General features: G+C 43.0%; 1 protein-coding gene across 1 annotated transcript in view; it reads right to left on the bottom strand.

Moving 5' to 3' along the window:
* The window catches only part of ARHGEF38 (Rho guanine nucleotide exchange factor 38), a 36,437-nt gene extending 15,007 nt beyond the window's left edge, over positions 1-21,430 (bottom strand). Inside the window, exons 1-5 of the mRNA XM_050896480.1 lie at positions 21,235-21,430; positions 10,956-11,146; positions 8,268-8,391; positions 3,691-3,838; positions 664-681 (exon numbers count right to left, since the gene is read on the bottom strand). Of these exons, the coding sequence (XP_050752437.1) occupies positions 664-681; positions 3,691-3,838; positions 8,268-8,391; positions 10,956-11,146; positions 21,235-21,430 (677 nt within the window). The remainder of the gene's footprint in view (positions 1-663; positions 682-3,690; positions 3,839-8,267; positions 8,392-10,955; positions 11,147-21,234) is intronic.
* Positions 21,431-21,787: the final 357 nt, after the last annotated feature.

Here is a 21,787-nt window from a genome sequence, read left to right as displayed (position 1 = left end):
ATAAACTCTCCTTTATAGCTTTTCAAAGACATCACATTTGGCACAGAAGTCCCTTAACCACAGGTTATCGGTGGCTGGGTGAGTATTCTGGCAAACTGTTGCAATGAGCTTGTTCTTTTCTGATGTTCTTCCAGCCACTGTCAGAGGGCAGATCCTAAGGTGGACTTCTCATATAGGGCTACTGAAGGGCTCGTCACCTTAGAAATAGCTTTACCTGTGAACTTAATGTGTATTGTAGCAGGTCTACAGAGGCCTATGCAAAATTATTTCAGAGTGTCTGGATTTCAAAGACTGACACTATGCTGTTGACAAGCACTCTTGCGGACCTCAGAGCTCTCTAAGCACATTTATAAGACAGCGAGGTGATAATAAAAGTCTCCGAATGAATTGGCAACTAAATTAAGTAGCTTCATAAACCACAAGTTTTGAAAGATACTGCAAAGCTAGTGCAGTGGTAATTAGAAAACTAGACAGGCTTAGGGAAATTAAAACTGAGAGTCTTTATCACATATGTCCTGGAAAATCTATGGGTTATACTGACACAAAAGGCTTGTGCTCTTAAAATTGCCACTTACACAGTTTTAAGCATACTGAAGATAAATTGAAGATAAATTAAACATACTTTAAAGATTATTTTACATGTAAGAAGGGCATAGTACTTACTCTTCCTCATATATCTTCCTGCAAAAGAGAAGAAACAAAACATATATTAGATTCCTCCTAAAAGGATTTATACAGGTCAGGGGCCAGATTCTCAGATACACTTTAGTGACACAAAGCAGCCGTAACTGGCCAGTTAACTTAGGTTTATGGCTGCTATGTGTCAGCAGAACTGCACAAAACAGCCAGAGGGTACCGATGAATCTGGCCCTATATCTTTTTGAAAGGACAGCCCCAAATGAGAAAGGATTGTCGGAAACCTGGCTTTGGCTATAAGACCCAGCCTTGTCCTAACACTGTTACAGAAGGAAGTTTGGGTCAGTGTGCTAACAACAGTAAGTAACATCAAGTTCTTAATACAAAAAGTAAAATTAAACATGTCATTCTTACACTTTACATACATTCCCGTCTACTCTCTTTAAATAGAAACATATTTCTAAATGAGAAAGAATACATTTCAGCCTTTTAGGATATAGAATCAATGAAGCTGTTAAGTTTTTTGTAGGCTACACACCAACTGAAACCTCTTCAGAGTAGGAGGGTGTTGATACATATACTGAAAGCAGCAGGGACGTACAATTGTAGTTTGGAAACATGCAAATATACACATAGAATATTTTCCTTATGGTATGAATTCACTCAAATGCAAGGGAACCAAAACGTCGCTCCATCTGTGCGTTAGGCTTTCCTGACATCACATCGTCAGCCACTGCTTTTTGACTGCCTGCACTCTTATCTCCTTGCCCACTGGTGCCTAACTGAGCATCTGGAAGCTGGCGCTTTCATTTCTTCTGCACTGTCAGCACTTTGCGTGCTTATGACGTCCCTCTGCACCTGTAATAGTTGACCAAGCTACTTCAGGCTGAAAGCAGAGCAGGTAGTTGCCAGCATCCTTTCATTTTTACCAGCTGCATTTCTTTGGCTAAGCTAGCAAATAACATCCCTGGTTTGCATAATTGCTGCTGAAACACGGGACTCTACAGAATTTGGATTTGCACATGTCTCCAAGGCAGACACCTACATTTTGGGATGGAATTCTCCTCTTCAGTCAACAGGAAGAATAAGAATCTCAGCATGGCTAATTAAATTTGATTTGTCTGTACAGATATGCAGAGTGCCACTCTCAAATTGCTCCTGATATAGAAGTTGTTTTTCAAATGGCAGCTATTACTCAGCTGAGGAACAGAAGCCCCTAGTAATGTTAGCCTGTTTCAATTTTTAAAAAATGGAACAATATTCTTTCCAAGGGAAAAAAAGCTATTTAAGAAGTAAACATTTTTCAAGAATAGTCGTCACCAGGCCCCGTATTTATTATGTCTCACGATAGAAAACAGCCTATAACTTATTTGGCAAAAATGCTGCATAATTGTCTTCCTAGGGCAAGTATTCTCCAATCAGTGGTAACAGGTTTAGGTGACCACAGCTCTGCATTTGAGTGTGCACTTTCAGGTCTTAATATTTGAATTGGCTGCAATCTTTAGGCACTGGGAAAAAACACAATGTAGTATACATGCACCAGTGCTTTTTTTGTTGGTTCCTGTTTAAAGGCTAATCAGGAAAGAACAAGACAAAACAAGGCTTCATTGTGAGGAAGGCTTTGTCACTTCCTGCTAGCAAAGGCTACAATGGCTCAGCACAAAATATCCTTTCTCTTCACAAATCCCAGCTGTGATGTTGGAACAGGAGCTCCTCTTGCTGGCTCTGGAATTCAAGTGGCAGCATCCACCCTAGCATGTACGTGGACGCTATCTTTTATCTTGATTTCCTTCCATGTCCCCTTGCCTCAGCAGCAGGGATGAATGAATGACAGTAGCGCCTTCTCTTGATTAGCCGGAAAAGAATATTGTAGGCATCAGCAACTAAAACACCCCCTTAGGGGAGACACCTGGCCATCTATTAGCCCAAAAGCCTGAGTTTATATGAACATCTATTTCTTTCAACTTACAGGGTAGCTAAAACCCAATTACCCTGCACATATACTTTGTTATGTATTTAATAACTGGACATGTTGCATAAAATAAACCTTATTTTCAACATAACCTGTCTTCAAAGTGAACATTTCTCTTTTAATGTTGTTAATATTTTCCTCCACCACTTTTTCCAGATTTCACTTGGACGTACTTCCCATCTCCTAACACATCTCTGCAGACTGATCACTAACTGGAGCATGGTTGAAATATCTGTTGCTGATGTACACTCCATTATTTGTGATAGCTTTACATCTCTCCTACAAGCATGCAGCATGGGCGTTTCCTGGAGCTGGAGCTAGACCTCTGATCTGAAAGACCGTGGCGCGTTCCCTCCTGACAGCTCTGCGTGATGCTTTTGGGAAAGTGAGGGGGCAAGGGGATTTATGCGTGGGAAGAGAAGCACTCTCCATGGAGTGGATGAGGTGGTTCCTGAGACCGGCTCCAGGAGGAAGCTGCACTGGAGTAAAGATGGATCCGTTATTCTGCAGCATCCCCAGTTCTTGACACATTTCCCCGAGGGGCTGGCACTGGAGCCGATGGCACAAAGCACCCTCCACTGGTGGGACCTGGCAGCTTGCTCCAACACTGATCGCTCTCAAATAACCCCATCATGAGGGGTCCAGCACCACACAGCCGCTCCAGATCCCTGGGGCCTTGCAACAGGGGCCCAGAAACACCAGTGCATGTGAGCAGCTCTGTTACAGGCTATTTTAATTCAAGCAATAGAATCACTGAAGATGGGGGCAGCAAGGTTCCTTGAAGCTGGGCAAGGTGTTCCTAATAGCCCAAGATATGATGCAGCATTTTTTTTGCCAGTATGGGGCACTGAAGCTAAGGGAAGAGCAACCTTTCTTGCGCTATTTTTGGTCGTCTTAGAGAGAAAGAAATCTAATCATGGCCCCTGGCTTGTCATCTTTTCATGAAAGCAGCATAAGCCAGAGCTCCCAGCAAGCCTCATAAAACTCTGGATTTACAGGGGACCTTTCATCTACATCCATTTAAAATGTTCCCTGCCAGGCAACTGACTATGGACGGAAATCATCATTTGAAAAGATCTTACTTTAAGGACTGTACACAGTGTCTTAAATGCTGCTTCAATTCTTCATCCTTTTCATAGGATTCCAGCATGGTGTGTGCATCATCATGGCGATAGCAGTAGATTTTATATGTGTCTTCTAGTGGGCCTTTAATCTGCAAGAACACTTTCCCTGTTAAGGAGAAAAACAAAGCGTGTCAAGCCAGACAACAGCATCTCAGAAGGAGTTTTATTATTCCACCACATTAGCCGTGAGCTAAAAAGGCTGGCTTCCACTTTACTTCCCTTAGAAACGATCTTGCGTGTTTATGTGCATTATTTATTACATGTATTTCTCAGCTGCTCATCTTTGTCATAGCCAGGCACCATTATATCAGTGTTAATGCACAAAAATTCCCTCAGGAAAAGGCATGAAATCTTTACAGGCATATCTTTACGCACCCCTTCATACACAACCCCCTAATTCACTGCCCCAGCTTAATGCCCCTTCAGTGGAAACCACACAGGAGAGCTTAACTGTTAAGGGGAGACCATTTTTGTCTCATGGGCTGGCAGGAGGGATGAATGTAAGCCTGTTAATTTTCCTTTTGACTTTTTTTCCAACTGAATATGAACTTAAATGGGTTATAACAGGAATAATGATTCTATCTCCCTTAGCCATTTCGCTTTTATCTGTTTTGCAAAATCCTGAAATGGCAATTGTTATGGCTGAGAGTAGAGATTTTTCTTACATGACAGAGGAACAACCTCCACCCCTCCCCTAATTAAATAAAACCACCGTGGATTACAGCCATTTTTATATAGTATCTATGTTTATATACAACTGAAGGGTGAAAACATTTCCATTGCCAGTCCTCCACACCACCATTTTCCCCCAAAGAACAGTTGGGAATTTTAGAGGCACTAAAGTAGTCCTGCACCCATTTCCCATTTAATTCTGGTGCCTAATTCCCTCAGCCTAAAACTCCTGTGTCGGTTTCTGTGTATGTAAGAAATATTATCTGAGCGGAGAAGGCATGTTTCATCTCTTCTGCTGAGATATTAATTTGGTTCTTACAGCCTTACGTAGCAGCACCTTGATCAGCATCCTTGGAAATGCATATAATAAACAACAGCAATGGTGAAAACTCCTGTCTTGGGCATTTACTGAGAATTACATCTATGTGGCAACCAGTCCAATGTTTTATAAACATTCCTGTTGAGTTATAGCAACGATTATTAAAGTTAAAAGCCGAACACCACATTAATTGGGAGCTCTCTATTCACTCATAGAGCAAGCGCCAAGCTGTCAGGCATCCTGCATGTTTCATCCTGACCGAAGTGGGCTGTTTCATAATACATTGCATTGAACTGCTCCGTCTTAAAGTGAAAAATGATTCAGTTACCACAGTAACACAGCTCTGGGTTTTTTCCCCTAGCAGCGAAGGTTAACTGGGCTGTCTAATGCACGTTGGTTTCAAGGTGCAAATAAGGGAACAACAATGACGGAGCTAAGACCACGCGAGTTCATTTTAGTTACTGTAAGGCCACAGTCAGAAAAGCACCAGCATCCTATAGTTAAATGCTCTTTAGCTGTCTGTCTTCTCTGTCTTGTGCTTAATGCTAATGCTGATGGCTACCAACGCACACTGCATCCTGACTTTCCCATGAACTCTCTATACAGGCCTTTATTAGCCAACAGTGTAAGGGGAAACCTTAACAAGCTTTCTCTTGATCCTGCTCCCTTGGCATTTGATTGTCAGAGATGCTGAGCTCTCACAGTTTTCACTAACTTTAAGCGGAGCTCCAAGTGTTTAGCACGGCCCGTACTATGCTAAGCCCTCAAGTGAGGTTATGTTTTCAGTAGCAAAAATGCAAGCTGCAGACTTACAACTCATTTCAGCATATATTAGAGGCTGGAAATCATCATTCTCTTCTCCAGAATGAAAGAGATGAGCAAGATCTGTTCACTGATGTATTGTGCCACAATGACAGATACTTTCATTGATGCTCAATGATGAGAAAAATTATAGGCTCATGGATAGGGCCTTTTAAAAGCAGATGGATTTCTTAAGCCTAAAGCCCTTCTTGGTTCTGAGCCATATGGACCGAATCAGATGAGCTTTGGGCATATCACTGTGGAAGCTTGCTTTATGGACCAAAACTACATTGTATTTGTGCACAGCTTTAAAAATACAGAGTCTTTTGTGCACGCTGACAGATGCAAATCTGCCTGATGCCTCTTCTTAAGTGTGGTGGTCATCAGTCTCAAAGAGAAAATCCCAGGAGGAAGGCTTGAGCAACAGAAACAGTTTCTCCCTGTGGCTTTCAGTGGTGCTTCCTGTATGGACAGCAGTGGGAGAGGGAGGAAGAAGGGGTCTAATAGCTAAAGCCAGGCTAAGGTTACTAAGTCTTCATACTCCTGCGTATACAGTATCCAGAACAGAGAGGATAAAAAATACAGGAGAGAACTAGAAAGGGTATTTAACCTCAGTGGTGTTTTAGCATCAGAAGACTAAGCACCACAAAAGGTCCGTCCACATTAGCATTTTAGCTCAGATTAGGAGAGGGGTTTTGAAGCCAATCTCTCAGTAGTCCTCATCTCCCATGCCTTGGCTGTGTGCTGGAGCAGTCACAGACACACAAACTGGATCCCTCTGAAGATGGTAATTAACAGAAGACACACTCCAAGGGCACATTTTATGCAGTCCAGCCATAAAGGGCATCTCTCAGTCCACAGGAACAGGCTACAGCCAAGTAAGACCTCTGAAGTAAGACCTCTTGAAATGTGTAGTGTGGATACCAGGTCCTTAGCAGCACCTGTTTCACTCTACAAGTTTGCTCCTATTGGACATTACTACTCATCAATGTGGACATAGCATAAGGTATGGAGAACATAGACTAAAATAAGACATGAATATGAGCAACCACATTGTTTTGGTTTCAAACCAGTGAATTAGCAGTTCTCCTCAACCTCAGCATGACTGGGTTGCCTTCCAAAGTAAGATATTTCAATGCAAGATGTTTAAATGCCATAAACATGATAGAATATGATGGGTGTGTTGAACATGCTCAGCCTGCTTTTTCTATAGACTGGCTTTAACAACTTTTACTCTGATTATGAAGATCATGAAAACAAAATTATCATGTTGATGTACTTTTAGAGGATGACAAACTTACTAACTTATTGCTTATAGTGAAGCAATTATTCTCCCTGCTTTTATCTCAGCCTTTGGAAGAATGTCTTACACCTTACTTGCCATCTTTTTCCCTGCCATAAGTTAGCCAACTCTGTGATCCACAATCCCATACGTTTTCATGGTTCTTTGTCTGATTCTGGAGAAATACACCCTAATAGATGGATGAAATTCTTTGTCTTTCTTTACCGCTGGATGTGACAGGGAACTAAAAGGATGGTTCTCTTGGCTGTGAGAAAGGCACTTCCTGCTAGAATAGAACATTGCTTATTAAGGGTATGACTCATCATGATGCACGTTTATTGAAATACCGCCAAACAAAACAGTCACATCAAACTACGTTAAGCTGTTGCCTTGGCAAACCAGATTGAGATGTGCTAGGATTAATACTTTTCCCAAGCCTCATATGCTTTACTATCATGTTTCTTAGTCAAACGGGAATTGAAAATTTTTTATCCCATTATTTGCAAGAAAAGGGGTCCTTTCTATAACATGTTACCTGTGGTACGTGGTCAGTTTAGGGAAGAAAGAACCTCTCTGACCTCTGAATCATTGCTGGAAGTTTTTTAAACTAAACTGGCTGACTTTGCACTGAAGCAGATTAAGAATTCTCACCTGATTCCTTAAGGTGGATCACCTACTGCCTCTGCACTGAAGAAGCAGCTATGGGAGAGCTGATGAGTGTTAACTTCCTAAATCTCTCCAGCTATGCCAGAATGTCAAGTGAATAGATCATAGCCTTAACATTCATGGCCTGACCTGCAGAATGTGTGACTATTGTGACATATGCAGGGCCAACTCGTTTGCTGAAAATACGCATGATCCCTACAGACATTCCTGCACAGATTCCCACAAACTTCATATCAATTACAGCTTTCTTGCCTTTACTGACCATGTCCCTGTTAAGCACACTCAACTACCTCTTAATGAATTGTATCACCAGTAGATACATGCTTACAATGTTGGGGGGGGGGAAGGGGGGGTTGTGACATGTTTATTATTCCAATCATTTTTAATGCTTTTCTTGAATGGCACAATTATGAGTATGCAATATAAGAGCTGGTGTAAGCGTGAGCAGAGTTAGGTAGCCAATATCAAACTAAATGAAAGGAATATTATCAGTATGCGGCATAACTCATGCAGTTATGCTGTGCTGCAGTTTTTACTCATGCTAAACTCACTCTCTCCTTCCTTCCTCCCCTTCAACATCCAGATGGATGGAAAAAGAGCATCATGATCATACGAGTACAGTAGAGCAACTGGACATGTTTCACATGTCATTTTTCCTGTGTCATTATGGACAGCTTGTAGCATGTTAGCCTCTGGGAGGGGTACTAGTTAAGTCTGATGAGAATAAAGGACAGGAGAGTGTTATGTTTATTCTTTCACATAGCTTTGTAGAACTCAGGAGGACAGTAAACATACCAATTATTTGCATGGGTGGTTCCACATCTGTCGTGGCTTCTTCCAACAATGACAGCAGTTTGGCTGATACTTGACGGACCAATTCAATGTTGCTAAACAAGCCATCCACGTCAAAGCGAGCAATCTAATGGAATACAAATATTAAGCAGCTACTGATGAAGGATAAAGAAGGACATTGTGTATTACAGACCTTCTCTTGCTATGCCCTGAGTGTTCAACACTCCAGGAAGCACCACTTCTGCAAAACCTCATGTAAACATCCTCCTTGTGACTTCAAGGCCACATATACAGTTTTCAGATTAGTATAATATGGTTGACGCAGTTAACAAAGGGCATGTTATCAAGTGCTTTTAACCTTATTTTGAACTATTCCTAATCTGAAAGTGTTTACCTAGGAAGGAAATAAATATTATCATTTGAATAAAGAAAAGATCCTTAGCTGGCTTCAAAATGTTTGTTTACTTTCCCACCGAGAAAAAGAATAGTTGACAGTGGGTTTGATTCCCTGATTACCAGTTGCTAACAGAGGCCGCTACATAAACTGAGACCTTGGTGCTTTGGTGCCAGCTACCAGGTACGAAGACTTCCAGATGGTGGTACCATTTTAAGTTAGTTGTCCTATAAATCCAAAAATACAATCAAGATCATATAATTTCCACTAAAACAAACACATTTACAATTCTGGATATTAACATAACCTAAAGAGCTTCCTACAGAGCCTGGGCGCACAACATTGACTTCAGTGAACTGCATCAATTTACACCAACAGAAAATTTGGTTCCATGTCCCTACTCATTTTAGAGCAAGTAAAAAATTTCCAGGACACATACTTTTCATGCAGTAGTTATTTATTTCCTTGCACAGCAGGGCAATAGTTAATATTCCAGGACAATTGGAGATAGCCAGTGGTAATGTGCTAATACTGAGAACAAAGGCAAGACTGGTTTTGACATCTATATTGATACCCTCTGAATGTATCTCTCCATTAGAAACAGAATTGCTGACTTACATAGCAGCTTACCAGATGCCAGGAGGATCAAATTGCATGCTATTGTAACAGAATCAGAAATATACTTTCAGTACTAATGCAGTTAATTTCTTTATAAGTATTATAGGGGCTAAAATATGTTTTATCCATTTGGAAATATGAAACAGATTCATTGCTAGGTCAATTTTCTAAATGCTATCCTTCTCTAAACACATTACAAACTTTCAATACGGTAGTTTATCCGAGAACTAGCCTTAAAACCATATAACATTCTTGAAAGCCTTTCAAAAATGCAGAGGTTATTAAATTAAGACAGTTGTAATCTCCAAATTACTTTTCCTGTATACATCTAGCACAGGACTTCTGACCTCCACTCCAGCACAATGCCTACATAGTATTTGGAACTACGCTGTGCATGGACACTTACACACGTTAATACAGTGACAAAGGACAGATTTGAAATGTATGTTTTAAGTTGGCTGGAAAAGAGCAAAGGAATACAGCACGCTTGTCAAAAACCTCAGCGAGTTCAACCAGGGAATACTCTTGCTCGGTGCTGGCCAGGCTGGGGAGGGAGTCAAGTGGAGACTACTTCTAAGCGGATGAACAAGTGAGGAGGAAGAAGAAGTCAAGAACTCCTTAAAGTTATGCCAGCAGATGCCAGCTCTTCTGAAAATGGGTTGGAACAAACTCTGACACAGTTTTAAGAAAGAAAAAAGGTCCCGCAGGAGCTTAAACAGCACAGGCTTCAGCTGGCCACAGTGTTTCCCAAAGAGGCAGTGCCAATGTCACCTAAAGACATTTTGGCCTCTGCACCTGTATTTTGTCACCAATTTCATAAGAAACCCTACATACAGAATACTTGGTTTAAGGTCTGTTTAAAATTATTTTTATTCTGTATTAGCAGCAGATATCCTTTGTGAAGCCTCTGTGAACGCTATGTTGCAGGCCCCACAAATACGAATCTTTCTCTGGACAACCTCTTCTATTCCCAGCTTTCAGCTGCACAATTTTTCTACAAATTGAAATACTGTTGAGAAAAAGGTGCTCTTTGAAGTCTCAGCTGAAAAAGAAAATGGGTATCATCGGCCTAATAAGATCTTTTGCCTGAAAGATAGTTTATGAGCCTTCCTTCTTAAATGTACCTTTTCTGTGTAGAATGCAAATTTCTGAAGTGCTCACTGGTCTGTCAGGCATGGTATTTCTCTACCACAGCTGTCTGAAAGGCTGGATAAAGTTGTCTTTAGGACTGAATTTAACCTTGATGGGGAGGTTCGTGCCATTCCAGGTTGTTATCATGGAAAATACTTGGTTTTATTGGTTTTTACTACTTTTGGAGGCGCCAGAAAAGGTCTGCCAGGGCATGTACCAGGGGTTATAATTACAGAGCAGTATGGAGAGATGGAAGCTGCTATTGCAGCCCACGAGCAGGGATATAGCGTCCAAGCTGCCCTCTGGGCAAGCACCTTGATGCAGGCTTTACGCAAGTGCAGCACAAGTGTCAGCAGCATATCTGACTTCCCGCTCTCCTCGCTAGAGCCCTGGCATGTCCCTTTCCAGAAAGCTAGCTCCAGACCTGCTCCCGGCACCACATCACTCTCACGCTGACACTTGTGCTTGCATTAAGATTATCTGCAAGCAGAACGTGGGTGAGTTGAGACCTTGACGTCACTGCCTCATCCTCCGCCCCCGGCGCTCACCTGCTTGTTTCTCAGGGGCTGAATCACTTCCTTGATGCAGAGATCCAGGTCGCTGATATAGTCTTTCTCCGTCTGCATGAGTTCTGCGATGATTTTCACCCTCTTGGCCATCATGCGTCTGCTAACTTGTTCTTCGTCCTCCTGCGGCGAAGTGGCAGGGGTTGAGGACCCTGCCTGAGGGGCCATTTTTTCTGTTCAAAAGAGTGAGATTTGTGAGGGGCATCGTAATCCCGTGTGCTCACCCAGCTTGCCATGCGCGACCATGGGGGAACGTAACTGGTGCCTGTTGGAAACTCCCAAATTGCCATGGGGAGCAGGAAAAGCAGCATAAGAAATGGCAATCCCAGATCAGACCGAATGTTGTCCTGTCTCCCTCCTCTAAAAGCAGACATGGGTTTGGCGAAGGAAACTGTCCGTTTGGCAGTAAGGGGATAACCTGTCACCGGCTCCCCCAGCTTTGATGTTATGTATATGGGCAGAAATTTTCCATGGAGCACAGGGGAGTCTGATCCTTGTCACACCGAAATTCAAGGATAGCTGATGCCCTTCTACTCCTTTGAAAACACAGTCTCGGTCTGACATCTATTATGATTTGGAGGATGGGAGAAAATGTGTTCCTGTGGAAGAAAAGGGCTGTGTTTACCATAAATAAGCTTCACTGGAATAACCTTTGCTCCGTATGATGTAATGTTGAGTCTATTCATGGGAGGCTGAGGGCTGCAGGTACTGGAAGACAAACTTTCAAATGAAGACAATGTTAATAACGATGACGATGAAACCTGTAATTCTGTTTAAAGAAGAGATTTCTTTGAAAGAGGCAAAGGAATTACAGGAGAATTTCTTCTTTAAAAGAGGCAAAGGAATTACAGGAGAATATGGGAAAACCTTTAATGATTAATAACAAACATTTCTTGGAACAACAGAGATCATTGGGATCAGGACATTCTTATCTATTTTTCCATACTTCAGACCTAGAATATCTGATTTGTTCCAAACACATGGAAATGCAAACGAGTCTTCTACAGATAGGTAATTTATGTATGCTACAGGACCTCCACACAACCTACTTATCTGTAATGATGGTCTTCCCTTTTGCTGGTTCGTAAGCCAGCCTGCAGACATCCATGTCAGCTGTACAAAGGGCACCGAATTTTATTTGTGTACACTGCACACTGTATTTTTCATTAAGAAAAAAACACACAAAAAAAAACCAAGTGAAAGATTTCAGAAGCTATTCTGGTGTTTTTCTGCTAGCCACAAGATGGTGCAGAGTACCAACAAAGATGGACATATCATTACCGTACTCATCTCTGCATTACCCAGGTCGTGCTTTGACAGCACGGGCTTTTATTGCTCAGCAGCAAAGGACGGGAATCTCTGCTGAGGATCAGACTGCTACGCCTTCGTGTCAACTTCTTGTAGGGAGCAGACTGTATAATGAGGCAATAGCAAGCAGTATCTGATGCTTTGCTTGCTGATAGCCAATACTGAATATATTGCGGTTGTTTGAATTGATTGTCAAGGGCGAGGTCATGAGCACTCAAGTCAGCGTCGAACAGCGTGCAGCTCACCCTTACAACGCTGGCCAAGGCTGTAGATGACAACCTGGAGCCAGACTTGTGGGAAAACCAAGCAGCTTTCAGGAGAGAGGGCTTTGAGCCATCTTCCGCTGAGAGGTGTAAAATGTTATAAATCCAATGTATCGTCATCCCCAACCCTTTCTACAATTATGCTGACCACTGATACTCAGAAACGACAGTTTTGTTATTAATGCTTCTCCCATCAGGTTTTCTAGTGAGACTGATGTGACCACAGTTATTGTTTTAAATAGCTGCTTTTGGGACTGCACCTCTGCCTCTGTACTGCTAGTTTTAAACAGTGAAGACAAGGAACCCAAACAAACCAGGGAGGGGGGGCTGTTTTTTCAGACTTTTTTGTATTTAGAGGTACTTTTTACCTTTGAGTTTTTAGCCTTGAAGTCTGTGTATAACACAGGCATGAACGTTTTGTCCTCAAGTTTGTACATGGACAATAAAATGGAAACATGATGAAGATGTCTCCCCTCCGCGAGGCTTGGGCTATCAAAAGAATTTTAAGCTGAATCTTGCCCTAATGAGTCCGTGTTGGTGTGAGTGCACGGATTGCGCAGGAGCTTGCACTGCCGCAGAGCTCATCCACCAAACGTGCTATGTGCTGGACAAAACAGACTCTGCACTTACTTTAGTGAGGAGGAGAGCAAAACTGGTACCAGTATCACTCCACAGCTCCCTCTGAGCAATTTTCTGCTAGGGTTGCAGAACGAGACCACCTTGCCTGCTGCTTATGTGCTAAAATGGCAGGTACTTTTTCCTCTAAAAACTTACAGTACGTAACCACACTTATAAATTCACAAGGAACCACATGAACAATTCATTTCCGTTCCCGTTCTGCACCAAAATCAGCATTTTTCTTGAGATCAGATGTGAAAATGTTTGCGTGTATGTGACTGTATGTGAGAGTTCAGGGCGACTCCTGAGAAAGTACAGAGAAGACCAGATGTCCTAGAAGATCTCAGAAGTGTCATTTCGTCTCAGATGCAGCACTGTTATGATATCAGATGCAATTTGAAGGTAAATACAAGATGCTGTGCAAAAGAACTTTCTAATCTTTTGTACTGGTGGCAGGGGAGGGCATTATATGAGCAAAATAAAGCCACTGTATCCCACTTCAGGCTTGAAGTCACAATCCCTCGAGAGGCTGTTCTTTCAGTTTATGTCATTAGATCGCCCTGATCAAATTTGATTCTTGAATTATGTCAGGGCTCATCTATTATCCTTATTGCATGATAGATAATAATGCCAGGAAAGAAAAACTATTCTCAACAGGAAGAAATAACCGTGAGAAATATCAGGTAGATGCTGCTTCCTTATAGAAAACATGTTTTTTAATAAATGTATCCTTTTGTTAAAAGTAATATAATTTTCCATTTTCACTCAATACGCTCACTTTTTCATTTCAGGCATGTCTGTCTCTATAGAATGCAACAGCAAGATCCTGAAGTGATGATTGCAGCCAAAACCTGTGATTTCATGTTCAGCTGATTGCTTTTGACCAGTTTGAGAACATTAGTAGCTTGCTGAAATCCTTGTGGAGTAAGTGAAAGTTTAATGAATGCACAAACAGCAAGTGCGTATCTGGAATATAAGCAGACTCATTTCTACCTGGTAAGGTGTACCAGCCCCAGAACGGTTTGAGAGAGAGGATTAGCAGGAAGAGACATTGCTGAGGATTAACTGTTACAGTAAGAATTTGGCTCATTCATCCTTGGAGATGCCAGGTTTAGAAAAAAGAAAAAACTGTCTGTTGAATTGTTTATTAAACAGCTGGTTGAATGGTTTATTAAACAGCTGTGTCTTAAGACCAGTTTACAAAAAAGTAATTGGTACTTTTAATAGGCATAAAAATGTAAAGTAGAAGGTAATGTTTGCAATTGTTGCTTTGTGATGTCAGTTATGTGCAGGAGTCACCTTTCTGGAGGGCTTTGCTTTGGAGAGGAAGGTGATGACTTTGGTTTTCCAGCTGTGTATTGAAGTACACGGCTCTAGTTGCATGAAACAAGAGGTTCACTATGTGATGACATGGACAAAGCAGCCACATGTCTTACACAAACAGTTTCTTGCAAATGTGAAGTCTAAAAATATCCCCCTAGATGGAGACATCCAGCAATGCAGTGAGAGCATGGAGGAATAGAGCCTGCAGTGTGCAAATGCAGCAGCTCTCTTCTAAGCCCAGGGGAGGTATTGGGGGATCCACAGCAAGCAACCGGAGGAGCAGCCATAGCAGGTTTGCAAGATCTATGCGTGCAAATTTCCCTGGTTTTCCCACCTAGACAGTGAGCAGCTCCAAGAGGTCTGCTCTATCCATCCTTCCTCCCAGGTAAGATGCTCAGGTTGGGTATTACATTTGTCCTTGGGGATGGGACCCAGGTTTCTCCCCATCCAACGCTTTCCATCTGGAAGTGAAGGTACTGGCACAGAATACAGCAACAAGTACGGTGATGTCGGTGCATGGAGTGAGTAACAGGCCTTTTCATTACTTAGGCAGCATTTGGAGGTCGCCAAAGGAACGCAAGTTCTGCACTCGCGCTGTGCAGATATGGGGATTTTGCCTGGCACAAGGGAGCAGTGAAGGCATAAGTTATCAAGGTACAACAAACAAATTACAGCATTACTGTGTTTTCACGTGTGAAACCTGAGTCTTACACCACCCTGGATAAAATTACTCCTCTGTGAAAGCAAGTCCTCAGATAGCCTGTACCCTCAGATAACCTAGCTATTACACACGGGAATGTAAACTGGCTTTTATCAGCTGGATTTGGGAATGAAACGCAGGCAGCCAAGTTCAGAGACTGCTGCTGTGGCACCTTTCCTCTCCCCTCTCACACCTCCCCTCACACCGCGGCCACAGCTCTGCCCCTTACACCCCTGCTTCCACTGCGGGTGCTGGGAAGGCTGTGGGGCACAGGGACACTGGGATCCTTGTAAGTGAGGGAGCCTGAAATGGGACAAACAGTGGGAAAGGATGGAGTGTCCCACTGGGTGAGGGGGAAGTGCATCACATGGGCTAACACACAAGGAGTTTTACTCCAGAACCTCCTCCCCTTGTGAGGGACCACTTCATAAGGGTGTCATTATAGTTTTGCACCAGAGTTAGTACAGTGCAACAATACGGTGCAAACATGGTGCGAATTAGATCCGTTGAACTCCAAGTTGGGCATTGAAATACAAAAGGATTGGGAGAGAGTTGTGGGAAACACATTTTTTCCTTCTACTCACAGACACACATACCAGCAGCATTGTTCAGGAGCGCGTTTGTTGCACAAGGGCTGCAAGTTACACAAGCAAAAAGCCCCTTTTCTGAACACAGGAGGAGAACACCGCAGGACCAGAATGACCTTGCACCAGTCTTCCTGGGCAACAGGTTCGCTCATAAAATCTGCATCAGAGACTTCCTTGCAATTAGGTCATTCAATCTTTGATCATTTTTCTGTTCCATAAGGTACAGAAAATATTTACATTCAACACGCAAGTTCTTTCTTCAATTCCTTGACAGCAGACCGCTTTAATTATATGTGTGCTGACAGGACTACAGAGAGATCCCATGTGACCGCAGTGGAACGGAAGAAAGCTTATCATCAGGTGACAGAAGAATGCCCTTATTGTTAGTGCCAATACTTACAAATAAACCTTTCCAGTGTGTCATATACCAGTATAAATATACCACTCCTGTGGCATTGAGCTAATATGTTAATAAAGTAAGAACCGAGGAAGGGCTGCATCTGAACCGCTTCCCCTGGGACACATGCGCCTCAAGATTTGGCACGGATTAGCTGTACGAACTGTGAGCTGTGTGACCCACAACGCAAAGTAACCCAATTAATAGAACGTTTGCTAATATGCTCAGAGAAGGATCCATAAACCTCCTTGGATCCTAGTCTTCACTCCTTTACCCCAGTTGCTGTTACTAGTTATGCTGCAGTAGCTCCTAAGAGTCCTAAGCCACACGGCAGGACTTGATTGTGCTAAGTGCTGTGCAAACACAGCAGCACAAAATGGATTCTGCTCTGAAAAGATGAGCTTGCTTCCCAGCCTGGCTGCCCCTGCAAGAAGTTCAAGGAATAACTCCAGCTTTATTGCAGAGCAAGTTAACAGAATTAGATCCTCTGAGCTTAAATTTGCATGGGAAAATAAAAGTATTTGTTAGACTGTGATTTCTCATCACAGGGCACAGGGGGGTATTTTCATCAAGCCATCTACTGCTCTTCAGGAAATAATCCAGACTTTTATTCCTTACTGTACTTCAGCAAACCAGCCACTCCAAAGATCAATACATTTTGCAGTGAAATAGGGTATTACTGCATTGTAGTCCACAGAAAGTTAATCAGTAAGTACAGCACAAAGCAAATAAGGAACTGGGGAGAGGCGCAGAGGATCTTTACTCCTGGCGGGAGATGCCAAGAAGCTGTGTGCATAGGCAGCCCACGCAGGAAGAAGCAGCGTGCTCTGCAGGCAGGGAGGAGGATGAGATGGAGGAAGGTGCCCTGCTTGTGATGGAGCGAAGGGGGATGAGTTGCCTCTGACTGGGCTTTTGTATACCAAAGGATAGCAACTTTCCAGGAATTTGTATAATTTCACAGGTTTCTCCATCATTTCTGGTGTTGGTTATTTCTCATAACTACATTAGACACAGGCAAAATGTGAAATTTGGGGTTCAGATACAAGCTCTGAGGCAATATATTGCGGTAGCTGTGTGATTTGAATCACTGTATTACAGGTATGTCACTGATGTATTTTAAATTGAAGCATTCACAGCTAAAGTTATAAGGGTGCTAATATGCAATAGGTTTGTAAAACAAGGAGTATTTTCAAGGCATGCATTGTCCCGCTGAACACTGCAAATGTGATCTCCAATTCCTTCTGGAAACCCACCATTTTCTATAGCTCATTTTTCACACCAAGCACAACTTTGGTATATGATTATTGACAAAAAACAACAATCTGTCCAAAACCTAACAGACAGTGAACTATGTTTTAAATTCCTTTTCATTGTCTGCCCTTTTTGGTTGATAGCATCCATCCTCATGATACATTGTATCTTAATCTGTCCTGATCTTGCAAAACATTTATGTGACAATAACTACATCAAGCAAACTCCTCTTACCAAAATACATAGGTACTTACAGAATGGTAGCTTTAGGTTAATTCAAAGACTGATCCCAACATTAATGCAATACATAGATATTAATATAGCTACTTTTACAGTTGCTACTGATGGATTTTCACTATAGAAAAGAGACCAACTCCTACCAGCTAAACAGCTACGAATAATACATTTGAAAACAGAGATGCTAAATACCATTTTATGTCATTGCTTAAGGATAGTAGCAAGTTCTTAATTCCTCTCGAAAGGACACATGTACAGGATTTTCTAGTGAACGCAGAGCAGAGCACGGCATAAACATATCACAGGAGCTCTGTCTTAGCTTTTATAACGACCCTTGATGTTATTTCTGCGTCCACCACAAATGCTAGTGAATACATCTTCCTTAACCCCATTCTTCCCTCTTTAGAAAAGTGATGCTTCTGTCCAGTTGATGCAGAACTATGGAAGAAAAACATATATGGCTTGATCAAGGTATTTCTGGACTCATCCAAGAATGCAACTACAACCTGAGTTCTAGATGACTGCATAGTTGTATCACGAACCTGCCATTTGATAGCAATTGCCTTATTTTCCCCTATCTAAAATGGAGCTGCAGGCATTTGGTTATCTCACAGGATTAGTTGAAATAGATGCACTAATGCTTACCAAGCTCTTTGAGAATATAATGGTTACTTTGCATCTTATTTCCTTTTTAAAAAGAGTAAAGCCAGAAGGTGTTGCATGGCCATTCACACCAGATAAGGTATTGAATAGATGTGTCTAGTATAATAATTAACCATGAAAATGCTTTCTTGTGTTTTTAATGAATCCTTAATTTTAAAGTGAAAATCACTTGCAGAAGTTCGCACCTTTGACAATGCTATTGTGCTCATGTTTGTAGACTTACAGAGCAAACCACCTTAGATACTCTGGAGATCTGGGTGGTAGGCTCCTTTTCTCACTCTTTACAGAAAACATTTTGGATTCTGTACAAAACAGCAAAACTTAAGAGAAATCCAAGGGCAGAAACCGAATTTGCAGGAGTTTTTATGCCTGACTGCTTGCTCACTTGTTTTTGTGTTGGGTTTTTTTTTTTTTGTTTATAGGCTTTTATTTGGGGACCTATATTTCTAGCACACTGAGCTGCACTTTGAGCATATACTTCAGAGCTGCTGGAAATGGCTAGGGAGGGCAACAGCCTGGTTTCTACTCAGGGAACCATTTAAAGCACACAGAGGGCTGGAAGGGCTCTCGAGAGATGTCTCGCCCATGCTTCACCTTGTGCAAATGTGCTGCAATGCTGACATAGGCACTGGGGTGTAAAGACACCTTGGTCCTCATGCTCTGCCTAGGTTGCCTGCCACTAGCAGAGATGGGGGTCCTGCAGCCTCTGACTCTTAGCTGTGGAAACCTGCCCCACTCACGGGAGATTCTCCTCTGCAGGGTTTGCTCCTGTTGCATCTCCCTGTCTTACACATCCTTGTCTGTGCTAATATCTACCACAGCTCTGCAGACTGTGTGTTAGAAAACGTATTAACAGGGGACTATAGAAGTGAGGGCCAACTAAAAACAGAGCTTTTCCTCCAATTCATATGGAAAGGAAGTGCAAATTATTACCATTTGTACCTTTTTGCAAAGCATTTACCATTCCAGGGTGATCAGAGAGTCCCCACCTGGCGATACACAACAGACCATTTATGTCACCAACAGAGCTGTTGGGTTTTCTTACCAAGAATGGAGAACTCAAAAGCTTTGTGCCAACAAAACCACTGCCCTCACCTTGGAGTAAGCTGCTTTGCATCCAAGCGCTAGTGAGAAAAATGAAGAACATAAAGGTGTACAATCATAGCACATCATCAGCGCTGGCAGGTAGCACATTAGGTCTGGGATCCGTGATCATTATCAGATTCAGGCACATCTAGCTCAGCAAAATTTGATCCAGATCAGGCCTTGGCACACAACCGCATTTCTTTCTATTGAGACTGTCAATACACTTCATAAGAATTTCTACTGACTTTGTATTTTCACTCTGAGGACAGGCAACTTCTAATCCAATATAAAGCCTGCAGGTACCTTGTTAACCCATCACTGTTTTTCTTGAACAAACGCGAGCAAGCAGAGTGAGCTGATACCAGACTGGTGCTTTGCAACAGGTGGCCGCAACAGTCTCAGCTGGTGGCAGGAGCTGTAAAGCTGGATTTACCGTCTCCTTGGACTGCTGCCATAAACATAACCTCACGCTCTGCCATGACTACCTAGGCTTCCCTGCCTCCTTTGCTCCAGATTTTAAACAGGAGACGTTCATGGCATGAATACACCTGACACTGGACAGAGAGATCTCACGCTTTTTGCTGGATACCGCTCTGATAACCTTGACCTCACCTGGGCAACCCCCTTCATGAGTAAAAACTGCTGTTTTGGTGGGACGTGTGCCAGGAGCTTGCCTGCCCAGCCACAGCGATCCGTGCTTGTACCCTGAAACATCCCTGCCAGATCCCTGCAGCGTGCGCCTGAGTTAACTGAAAATTTTTCATCCTCTCATTGATTAGCTATCACGAGGAGGGAACAGCATAATCGATGAACTGCTCTGTTGTTCTCAGCATATGCAGCCCCCATAGAAATCCGATTATTTTCAGGTTTATTATTTTATTTTCTGCTTTTATTGTCCCTCTGAAGGAATGCTACTTCCTAATTAAGTGCATCAAAACCATAATACAGCAACCCAAAGTATTTTCCTATTTTATTTCCCCATAAAGGATTATTGCCACAAGAGTGACTGTCACTAGGCAGTTATATCACTATTGGTAATACACACTTATATTATAATAATACTCAAACCCGCATTTGTGATGGGGCCCTGTTGTTCAAGACCCTGGAAACCCACGGAAATTCGTCAGTTTGTGTTCCAGAGCACGCCCAGAAATAGCCATACACATTCTTCATGCTTTTCCTCAATTTGTGGCATCGCATTTAATTTTTGATTGACAGGCCCAATACTGACATACTTTGCCAATTTCTGGTCCAGATGCAATTTGGTTATTTGAAAAGAAACCCTCTCCATAATGGTATAATTTGAATCAGCGTATCCATCAAAACATGTATTTGGATGTGCTTCAGTTCAGGCTTGTACAATCTGAGCAACAGATAAACACATTATAGATCCTGATATTTTTAACTGAAAAAAACCCTGCCCTTGATGCTTCTAATTTCTTAACATATACCCCACTTGATACGACAGCCAAAGACAGACAGGATGGAGCCATTGTATTTTCACATTACTGGTTGCGTTGCGAATGCATTCTGGTGACAAATGAGAAAGATCCCGGTTGCATACGCATTATGCAGGAACACACCAAAACCTTCGATTGCATTTTGCATCCCGTCTACACGACATTATTTAGAAAAATTAGGGGAAACATTTCACACCCTGGAAGTGGGGAGCAAGGGTGAGAGGGGGCAATTGCTCACTCCAACTGTGAGTGCATGGGGACAGGGACTGCCATTCCCTTCTTTATCTCGAGGCTGCAGCCTGGAGGGCGTCGAGATACCAGTCCAGGGCATCCCTAGCAGAAGAGCACCAAGCAAGCTTCCCCAGTACCTTGTAATTTCTGGCTGTACTCTGTCCTGTCGGACTGACTCCTCCTCAAGGTGCCGTGGTCCCCGGCGGTGGCTGTGCTCTCCACCACAGGCTCCGTCCTCCTCCTCTCCCCCATGTACAGCTTGTTCTTCAGCAGGGCCAAATTCCTCCTCCTGCCCCCCACGCCTTCCTTCCCCGGACAGTCCATGCTCGCCATGGCCAGCCTTGCTTGGTGGTGGTGGTGGCGATGGCAGGGGGGGCAATAGCTTGATTTTCAGGGAGGTGAACTCGCTGCCCAGGCGAAGGCTGGTTGCTCCGGGCTTGGTTTTGGAGCAGGGCTCCCCAGGCTCCGCAGGGCCCCGGGCTCAGCCCTGCCACCTGTGCCGGAGCAGCTCCACCCCCGGGAAGCTGACGCCCCAGGCAGTGTTTGCATTCACCTGCCCTATGTGCAAGCACGCCTGGCGGGGCCGGTTTCAGAGCCAGCCCCAAACAGCAGCCATTCATGGCCTCTTTCCCTGCTTCAGGGTATGCTCCTCACCCCGCTGCGAGGCCGTGGGTGCCGGCACCCCGAAGT

This window comes from Gymnogyps californianus, chromosome 4 (assembly GCF_018139145.2).
Source record: "Gymnogyps californianus isolate 813 chromosome 4, ASM1813914v2, whole genome shotgun sequence".
NCBI classification, from domain to species: domain Eukaryota; kingdom Metazoa; phylum Chordata; class Aves; order Accipitriformes; family Cathartidae; genus Gymnogyps; species Gymnogyps californianus.
The sequence above is the reverse complement of the archived record's forward strand: the minus strand, read 5'-3'. Positions and strand labels throughout refer to the sequence as shown.